A 10825-nucleotide genomic window follows, 5' to 3' on the forward strand; every position below is an offset into this window, starting at 1 on the left:
TTCAGTACAGCTTACATCCAAGGTAAGCATGCCTAAAATGGCAACCCACTATCTCCTTGCCCCAATACCAGCCCTATGAGGAAAATGCCTGTAGATTAAATTAGGATTTAGTGTTTGAATTTTGGACAGACCTGTTGTGTTTTGATTTGTATAATCCATCCCATTTATATTACGGAATTGACAGCATAAACATACTTTTTCAAGTTTTATTTCTATTCTAAAATTTTCCCCAGTCATAAAATTAATCATAGTTCTGTCATTGCCCAACCATGTCTTACTAATAGCTGTTAAATTACTCATTATTACCACAATCCAAATTTTCCTACTCCCTTCATTTACATTGTTCAACATCCTATATTTGCATTAACCCATCACCACACCTAATTCATGACTTCTAAAATCTGTTTCTTCAACTAAAAAAAGCCTTTGTCTACTTTCATTTCAATCAAAAATAGCTCAAAAGTAATTACATTCCTTTTTCCCTTTGTTTTTTCTTCGTTATTTGCAAGTACTAGTTTGTATCCAATGAGATCTGATCACCAAAACTTTCCTGCTTCTTCCTTCTCCTGCAGCTCGCTCAGATGGAACTCCATTTACCGTTCTTTGGAGCCAACTCCTCTGTATATAGCTACCATGAAAATAATTGTTTCAACATTTTGCTGATTTAGGGAAGCTTAGGTTAGAAATTCACTTTTTAAACAGTTTCTTTCTTTATTCCATTTATATACCACCCTTCCAGTAGGCCAGCTCAGGGCAGTGCACAGCAACAATAAAACAATAATATAATTTAAATAATGCATATTAAAACCATTTAAAACCATCTATAACTAATAGCAACATCAATTACAGCTAGCATTTCTAGTGCTGTACCTTTGAATAGGTCTATTGTCAGATTAAGATGTAGATGTGGGAATATTTTTTAAAGGGGGGGTTAGATATTATCAGATCACCTTTTGCCTTAATTAAATAAGACCATCCACTGAAAAATGTGAAATGATGAGTTTTCAGAGGAAAAGAAAGACTGCATGAAGCAAAAACTCTTTACAATGATATTGTAATAGTGCTCAGACCTACAATTCTGTTCAGTCCTCACTTTTGAATAGACCCAAAGGTCACCTGGCCCAACTTCCTTACAGAGGCAGAAACCCAGACCCAGCTCAGACTTCTTCCAAGTGACCTTCACTGTGATTTGCCTTCACTAGCAGTGAGTCAGATATCTATATGGGAGAGTCATAGATGTGCACTCTACAACCTTTCATTCCCCCACCCCCTTCTGCTGGGATTCCTGGGAGATCAAATGAAGTGTGCAGAGGAAGATATTATACCATTATTATGTCAACTTTAAAACCCTTAAACTGATTATTTTAAAGGGTTTCAAATCTTACCTTTCAATGGCACCATACTCATGTTGCCACCTCTTCCATTTCATGTAGAACAGTTCTACGTAAAATTAGAGCACACTTGCAAAGCTCATGATCCACATAGCAGGATACATGTGGCCTGAACACAGAAGCTCTCCTCCTTTGTGGAATCCAACAAGCAACAAAACCAGAAACAACCTAGTGGGTCACCATATCCAGCTGATAGATTTGTTTTCTTTCATTTCTTAAATACTTCATATCACTTTCAAGCAGACTCTCTATGAAACACTGACAATAAAATGCATACCTTTAAAACATTTGTTTTAGATTATGACACAACATCATCTAGGGAAGCACTCATGAATGTATCAACTGATTCCCGCTCGAAATGGAATTCAGCAGTGTCAAACACCCTTAAAGGAAGAGCTATATTATATGAAAAGGCCAAGCATTTAGATAGCAAATTTCACCATCACCAATAAGACCTTTGAACCTACTACCTTGGCTAGCAGAAACTAAAGGACTGTGTTTGATTTGGTGAATCACAGATTGTAGGCCTCTTCTAGGGTATATTTCCCCACATTTACTTACTAATCTAGTAGAATACCTATTAAAGGTAAAGGTAAAGGTATCCCCTGTGCAAGCACCGAGTCATGTCTGACCCTTGGGGTGACGCCCTCCAGCGTTTTCATGGCAGACTCAATACGGGGTGGTTTGCCAGTGCCTTCCCCAGTCATTACCGTTTACCCCCCAAGCAAGCTGGGTACTCATTTTACTGACCTCGGAAGGATGGAAGGCTGAGTCAACCTTGAGCCGGCTGCTGGGATTGAACTCCCAGCCTCATGGGCAAAGCTTTCAGACGGCTGCCTTACCACTCTGCGCCACAAGAGGCTCTTATACCCATTGAATACCCATTGCTTCTATACAAGATGTAACAACTTTACTAATTTAAATACACTGAGTTTTGATATCTTGAAAAAAATAACACTTGGAATTAATCAGTGTTTAATTCCACCTTCCAACACATGAACTCCAAAGTTTCTCAGATTCTTGAGAGAAACACTCCAAGTACCAAATTTTGAAAGGTGCTTTTGATACAATATACCTATAACAATTTAACCACTAATGTCCACCAGGCAAATTGGTAAGTGAAAGGCTGAAGGTTTTATTTCTGTACAAATGTCCATAAAAAAAGTATTTGAATATCTCAGATTAGTAAATGCTGTGGAAAGGTCACAGTTTGGAGGCAAAGTACATGTTTTGCGTCCTAGTATATGTTTACATCCCAGGTTTATGGCCTGTGCTCAACAGCTTATACAAAGCTGTTGCATCTTAGAGTAGGTGGTACCTACTTAGGTGAACCAATGATCTTGTATAAGACAGCAGATTTATTTTCCTCAGTATTATAAATGCAAATAGAAGTAACTAGTAGAGTTGAGAATGATAATGCACCGGTAGAATGTTCTGTCTATTTTTTTAAAGGCTCAAGTAGAAGATAACTGGACCACTGATGAGAGCCACTGCCAGTCAGCATAGGTTATACTGTTTTATTCAAATAGTCAATATTCAAATCAGAATTTGGCAGAATCAAGAGAAGGGGGAAAGTGAGGTCTCCAACATCTTTTTCACAAGTCAATCACAGCTAATTCCTTAATATGAACCCATGGAAACCAGAAATTGTGTGATTAACTTAGCTGGTTGTACCATGTGAACCGGCTCACATTCTTTCCCTACAGGAAAGTTAAAAGATATGAGAAGAGTTCCATAATATTTAATTTCTTTTCATTGTACAATGTAGAGAAGTCCCAGTCCAAATGATTAATCTAGTAGTGCAATGATGAGGTGGTGAATTGAACATCCACTACCTTTCCAAATACATATGTGCATTTTGCAAGTGCAGCTGACATCAGGATGCAGCCTTGTGGGGAAGTTAGTTATATGAAGAAATTGCCCGTACATTTGATTTCTAACTGAATGACTGGATCAGGTGGGAAACCATGATGTTCTGAAGCAGCAGAACAAAGTGGATTTCCGCACCCTTTAAAAATAGTGAGATACTTATTTTTCATTGTCGTTATATTCTGGCCCCTCCACATGACATCTCCAACATGCAGCATCTGAGCAGTAAACAGCCAGCTACATCCTCCATTTTAAAGTACTAGTTGGTGAATCCCAAAAAGTGGATTCACCAATATATGTAGCGCTACCTACCAGAGAGCAACCAGCAGGCCATCAGCAAAAAAAAAAAAAGGATGGAGGTGAACAAGCGCTATCTCCACCTCCAATGTCCCGCCCTCACACGCACCACCATTCTCCTGGGGATAGGAGTTGTTTTTTTCTCTTTAAGTGAACTGTCTGGAGCAACAAATAGGCGCTCAATCATGCAGGCAAAGGCAAAGGCAACCCCCCCCCCCAAAATTGTAGCACAAAGCATGCCTCTCTAAGCTTCCCCCCCAATCAGGAACATGATTTATTTTTAAAAGAAGCAAGACTCATGATTCCATAAGCAGCGGCAGTAAAGAAGCACTATGCATCTATGATTAGATACATAGGCATTTTAACGGAGAACTATTGATTTAAAAAAAATTAGTGGGCATCATGGGCCCTTTAAAGCATGGAGAACGGGGACTGGCTGCCTGGCTTGATTGACAGGCAGAACAGAGTCATGTATAAATTGTGTTGCTCTCTTCCACCATTTCCAGCAGCATTTATGGAGAGGGACAAGCATGAAATGGCAGCAGAGAAGAGCGAGGCAGCAAAAAAAGATACGGAGGGGCTAGGATGCGCAATTATATGTAGCGTTATGCCACTCGGTTGGCATAATGCTATTTTTAACAATGTGCAGAAATGCCCAAACTTTGAGTCTTCTGATATCTTTAAGACCAACAAAGATTTATTCAAAGAATAAGTTTTTGAGTGCATCTGAAGAAACTTTGTTGGTTTTAAAGGTGCCACTGAGCTTAAACTTTGTTCTAACTGAATGACTGGGAGAGGGAGGACACTCATCTGCCAGCTCCATCAGCGGTCTGAGGCAGTGAGTGGGGTTGTTGGATGTGACAGTTAGGGGCGGGAGACAAAGCCTGATTGGGCAGGAGATGCAGTATGATTGAGCTGGTTGAGCTGTTGAGGGTGGGTGCCAGTGGGACCGGGCCAATCCAGATGCATATAGAGCCTGGACAGTCTCCACCCAGGAGGGCTTTTCGCAATTATATAATAGAGCAAAGTGTTAAAGATATGTGTTCACCATGTGTGTGTGCGTGCATGAAAAAGAAGCCATCATGCTCTATGCTATCAGGTACTATACACCAGAAGTAAATATGTAGACTTCTTCCTCTGTATTAACACCTGGATTCAGGTAAAAGTAACAGCAAAAGAGCAAGCAGAGGCTGGATTTTACACTATCACATACTGTTTTCAAAACTCACATCACAATTCTAAACTAGGGACAACAATTCTAGTCCCCATATGAAAGTTTGATCCCACAATTATCATTTGAAGATTTAAAAAGGGACACCACTAAAAGAAACACTGCAAAATTGGGGAAAATATAAAGAAATAATCATTTGGGGGTATTTGGATTCTCAGAAATAAACGAGTTAGCCAAAAGTAACCAAAAGTAACAGAGAAAAGTGGAACTATAGAAAGACCAGGTGATTTTCAAACTCCATTTCCCTAACAGTACTTGAGCCCTGCTTGCCTCTCAACAGATTCTTTCCTGGAATAGATCTCTGAGCATTTTCTCAAGAAAATATGTTTTTTTTTCCGTTGTGAATGACACATTTCTGAGTATAGTTAATATGGCGGGGGGGGGGGAGAGAATAAAGCCATGCTTAACCTGAACATACCCTCTACCAAGGTAGATGTTACATTTCAATTACAACCACTGGATTTTTTGTTTTTGTTTTTTAAAACCAGTTAAATTAACAACTTTCAAAAACTGTTTTCCCTTGAGGCATAGACATGTCACAATGTTAGTGAATAAGGGAAAATTGCTTTGCTTGAAATGTATGAAATTGATTGCCTAATTATTTTCTAAACATCTGTTTCCTAAAAATCCTTTCTAGCACATCCTAAAACCTAGAAATTCAGTAGCAAACTGTTTTGCAACAAAATGAACAGTTTTGCCATAATTAAGCCTATATGAGAACAAACTAGGAGGTCTGTAAAGACACCTACAGAACTCACAATTAATTTCCCCCTTTCAGTGTTCTTTCAAGTCTAGCTAATTAACTACTACAATTGCTAGCTGTTCTAGAAAGTTGCATTGTTAAATTAAGACCCAGAATAGATGGGTCGTAACAAAACATGATGTTTACTGCAATATGTGGATTTGTCCCCTTACCACGACTTTAGAGACAGAAAAAGTACAGTAGATCACTTACCAAGAATTCATTTGTGAAATCCTCTCTGTTGAGTTTTTTGCTCTTAACTCTTTCCAGGTTTTGTATGAGAATTTCTCTTTGATCCATGCTGTAAAACTATGAAAGGTTACACTGCCAGAGACGAAGAGGGACATGACAAACATACACTACAATGGAAACTACCAGCATAGAGGGTTCCTGTTGAAGGTTGTGGTTTAGTTACTTCATCACAAGACCTAAAGGAAATTAGTATGTGTGTAGAAGTCACAGAGGGGGAAATTAAAAGAACCATTCTACCCTGGGCCCTAATGCCTCCTTTTAAAGAATGAAATAGTATACTGCTTCCCAAAGGAGTAAAAATATTTTGCTTTGCTTGTATTGATCTTGCTCAGTGAACTACTAGGTTTTCTCCAGGAACAGATTCTCTGGAGCAATGTTGAGGTAATTCTCTGGAGTAATTCCCACTTGATGATCAGGAAAACCCCATCAGAAGCATCAACAGAAAAGTTACATCAGGTCCCTGACTTAGAGCACTGATGGGATCAATGTTGATTCCTCGTGCTGCCTTCATTCATCAGTTTGAACTACCTCTGCATAAATGAGCAGTATTTTCAGAGAAAGAGCCCTCATTCCTAGAATCTATTAGTCACGCCTTAGTCCTCAACTTTGCCAGAAAACTCCAAAATATTCAGACATTACCGCCCTTTCACACGGCCCTGGGTGAACTTTGGGAAACCACAAGAAGACCAGACATTTTTGTTTGGAGTGTTGCACAGGGGTCAGTGAGTAAGAGGCTAGCAGTTGCTGGAATGCATGCTACTTGAATGACTGTGTTGTGAGCATCCACAGAGCTCTCCACAAGATCTGGGAAAACTAACTCAAAACAGAATTCTAATAGTCTTTCTTGCTTAACTCGTGCACTTGAAGTACAGGAAGTACATAGCTTCTCAGTCTCTCTGCAAAAGGGAAATATTGTCCCCCAACTGTTCCTTGGCTGACTCATCTTAATGTGATTTCCATATGTTAAGAAACACAGACCAGAATCAGATGGCAAACTCTGCTGCCCCCCCCCCCCGGCTTCCATGATGATGGGAAAGGAATTAAATACAAGAAAATACTGAACAGCATGACATTGCTTTGGTTGCTTCCAAACGTAGATTTTGCCCCTGGGATTTCCCCCATAAGCCAGAGCAAAGGAAAAACTTCAATTCCTCCAACTTATAGGGGACATGTAGGGTAACTGGCCAGAGCTTTCACAGCTAAACTGAAGAGGGGAGATATTAAGAGTTTTGTCATAATTCTGATTTGCTGTGGCTACAGAGTTTCATAACTGGATCCATACTTGGATGCAGAGGCTGTACACACCATCCACTTATATACAGACAGCATATGCTTTTACCTGCCTAACATTGTAAAACAAATCCTAAGCAAGGCAGAAAATACAATTGTCTAAACATTTTCTGGCTCTATGGGCATGACCTGAACACTGCTTGCTGTTAGAGTTGCCAGTGTTTCAACTAGCTGTTGGCAACTTTACCTTCAACTAGGGGTTCATGACACCATGTTCACATGCTAGCATTTTGTGAAAGCACAACCCCAGAACCAGCAATCATTGGGACATTGTAGCATTAGTGACAGTGCCCTACAATTTGCCCATGTAGAAAGGGCATTAATACTATGCCATCAGGACAAAAAAGAAAGAAAGAAAAGAATATAGATAAAATATTCTTCAGGTTGAGGAGCTTCGGAAAGATGGCACTGTAGCAGACCATATCTTATGGTCTCTCAGACCTAACTGAGGGGCAGGGGCAGCAACTCCTGTCAGACTTGAGCGAGGTGCGCAAACCTTGCTCGTGGTCGCCCCGGGAGCCGGGAACGGCACCCAGAGGGTCCTACAGATCCGTGGAGAACAATTTCTCCGGATCTCCGCAGTTTGTGTCAGAGGCCCGGACAGTAGCCAGCCGATAGCCAAAACTGAAAGTGAATCTTTAAGCTTGAGACGACCAGCTGTATGAAACTCTGCATCTCTCCTGCCGACTCTCTCCACCTCTCGACTGACAAAAGGACAAGGATGCCCGCTATCCCCCCTACTATTTAACCTGGTATTGGAGTCACTAGCTCGTAAAATTCGAGCAAACGCAAAGCTCTCGGGACTTATGATTGCGGGAGAAGAATTTAAACTTAAAAGCTATGCTGATGATGTTGTTTGTGTATTAACCAATCCAAGCACCACTTTAGAATTGTTGTTTGAAGAGATAAACACCTTTGGGAAACACTCTGGATACAAGATAAATCTCTCTAAAACCAAGATTATGCTATTTGGCATATCAGACTTGAACATAGAGATAGTCAAAAGGGCACTAAGGTGTGAGATCAACCCTAAAAAGGTCAAATATCTAGGAGTACAAATTGGAAATCGCTCTGATACCTTGTTTGCTAACAACTACGGGGAGCTCTGGTCACAAATCCAACAGGACATTAAGAAGTGGAATAGCCTGAACCTTTCGTGGTCAGCAAGAATGGCCACAGTAAAAATGTCAATATTACCAAAATTTAACTTCCTCTTTCAAACTCTGCCAATAGATATTAATGACTCTGTGGTAAATAAATGGCAGTCTGAAATAAATAAGTTCATTTGGAACTATAAGAGGCCAAGAATTGCCTTTAGAATTCTACAAGATGACAAGAAGAGAGGGGGACAGGGCGTTCCAAATCTAAAATTATACCTACATGCGGCAACACTGACAGCAGTGGCAGACTGGATAATTGATCCAATGACAAGAGATTTGGTGTTGGAAAAGGCAGATAGTAAGCAAAGCTTCCATGAAATGCTCTGGCCCTCTTTGAAAACAAAAGGAAAGGAAAAACCCAAGGTCAGCTTTTGGACAAGATCCTTACTAAAGATCTGGAATAAATACAAAACAAGACTTTGCTCCTCATCATATTTACTGAAATCGCCAATAGAGGCGTATTTTTCCAGACAACAGCAAAGAAGAATAACATGCCCAATGTACAAGGACTTGTTAACGAGAACAGGTGAGCTCAAGAGTCTGCAAGAATTAAACAAAGAAGGATATGAGCTACGATGGATGGAGTATAACCAACTGAAAGCCAGACTAAAAACAGACTTTGAGATTCGAGTGGACAAAAACTCACCTCTTAGTGATTTTGAAAACATGTTATTGCTCAAAAAACCACACCTACAGGGCCAGATCTATAAACTTCTTTTGAAATACGAGACTGAGTCAGAACAAGTAAAGAATTGTATGATTAAATGGATGCAAAACCTGGGCTCCATAATTGGTATGGAGGAATGGGAGCGAGTTTGGACCAAAATTCCTAAACAAACTAACAGCCAAATTTTAAGGGAAAATTGGTATAAGATGTTTTATAGATGGTATATTACTCCAAAGGTCATTGCAAAAATCTCAGATAGGTTTGATAATAAATGTTGGAAATGTCATAAAGCAGTAGGTTCTTTTTATCACATGTGGTGGAATTGTGAAAAAGCAAAAAAGTATTGGGTTAAAATACATATGGTGTTACAGGAAATATTTAAAATGCGATACCCAATGAAGCCTGAATCTATGCTGCTAAGCTTCCACCCAAGTGCTTTACCTACTTCTCCTAGAATCTTCTTCTTCCATGCAACTACGGCGGCACGGTTGGTGTGGGCGAAGCACTGGAAGGCGACTGAGACTCCAACTATTTCTACATGGCTTGATAAATTAGCGGACTTAGCAAAAATGGCAAGACTCACCAACATGGTTAAGAAGAGATCTCCGAAAGAATATGATGAACAGTGGAGTGATTATTTGGACTTTCTTAAGAAAGACAGCAGTAACTGTTAGAGTAGGACCAATATGTAATGGGAACTGACTATATATCTCTTGAGATAATATCAGACTACATCAAGTATGATATACGTGTATTGATGACACTTATCAGCTGGTCGCTTTCTCTGTTTTTTACTTTTCTGTTTTTGTTTTTTGCTTTTCTGTAAATGCTTTTTATAAGAACAAATAACAATAAAAACTGAATTAAATAAAAAAAATATTCTTCAGGTTGTTTGTGTAGTTTGCAAGAGCAACAGTGGGGGGGGGGTAGAGTCAGCAGATTCCAGAGGACAGCCTATTTTCCCCTTATGTACAACTTCAAAGACTTCGTAGGTGGAGTGTGATTTGACCTTATGTTTCAGATACAAAAATATATGGTCAGTAACTGACTGTTCATGTGCAAGCCCCATGGCGGAGGTCTGGAGAGAATTGCCTTTTAGAAGGGCAGATTTGCCTTTTCTGCCGGTATAATGGTGCTCAATTGGGCATTTGCCGATGCTATAAGTTAATAGGGTCTATATGCTCAATATATTTTATCAGCTGAGACTTATGTGTTCCCATTTGATCTTGTGAACCAAAATATGGAAAGATGTGAAGTGAAAATCAGCAACTGCTCTCAGAAACATATTGTAATTTTATATGTTAAGTTATAAATGATTCATTTCATATTGCTAAATCAGTAAAATTAGCTTAGGTTTCATGGGACAGTAAGTATTGGATAGATTTTGCTTTCCCCTAAATTTCTGGGTTGTTTTTTTTTTATTTCAGAGAAGCCCCGGGAAGAAAGTTTCCTCGTAACTCCAGAATTTTCTGGATATTTCGTATTTCTAGTTATACAGCAGACTGAAATGCCCTGCCCCCCCCCCAAATCCCATCACCAAAGAACAGTGGTAAAATTGAGGTAAAACACGTTGAGGTAAAATTTAGGCTGTCATGGAGAGGAATTAATGTTGCATTTCATGGGTGGAAATCCTCGCACTTACTGAATTTATAACCCGGATCTTACAAGTTAGTTTTATTCACAAAAGTGTTCCCTGTTTATGGAGTTTTTAATAAATTTGTAAGGATTTTGATTAAGCATCACAGTTGCATAGGAGAGCTTGGACAAGATACAGACTGAGTCTGGCTATAAAATTGACTTTATAAAACAGTCTCGTACAGGTACAGGGTCCAAAAAGTTTCCTGCCAATTTTTTCTTTACTTATTTACTGTGACTTCCATTTTCCTACTTCCATTTAACACAAAACCCTGGACCTGATCCTGAGTG

The 10825-nt window shown here is 39.4% G+C and overlaps 1 protein-coding gene across 2 annotated transcripts in view; it reads right to left on the reverse strand.

Moving 5' to 3' along the window:
- The window catches only part of PTPN22 (protein tyrosine phosphatase non-receptor type 22), a 43163-nt gene extending 36860 nt beyond the window's left edge, over positions 1–6303 (reverse strand). For both annotated transcript variants that reach the window (XM_077334942.1, XM_077334941.1), the window contains exon 1: positions 5744–6303. In XM_077334942.1, the coding sequence (XP_077191057.1) occupies positions 5744–5830 (87 nt within the window). In that variant the 5' untranslated portion in view covers positions 5831–6303. The remainder of the gene's footprint in view (positions 1–5743) is intronic.
- Between the last annotated feature and the right edge of the window lie 4522 nt (positions 6304–10825).

The sequence above is a fragment of the Paroedura picta genome, chromosome 4, assembly GCF_049243985.1.
Source record: "Paroedura picta isolate Pp20150507F chromosome 4, Ppicta_v3.0, whole genome shotgun sequence".
Lineage (NCBI taxonomy): Eukaryota > Metazoa > Chordata > Lepidosauria > Squamata > Gekkonidae > Paroedura > Paroedura picta.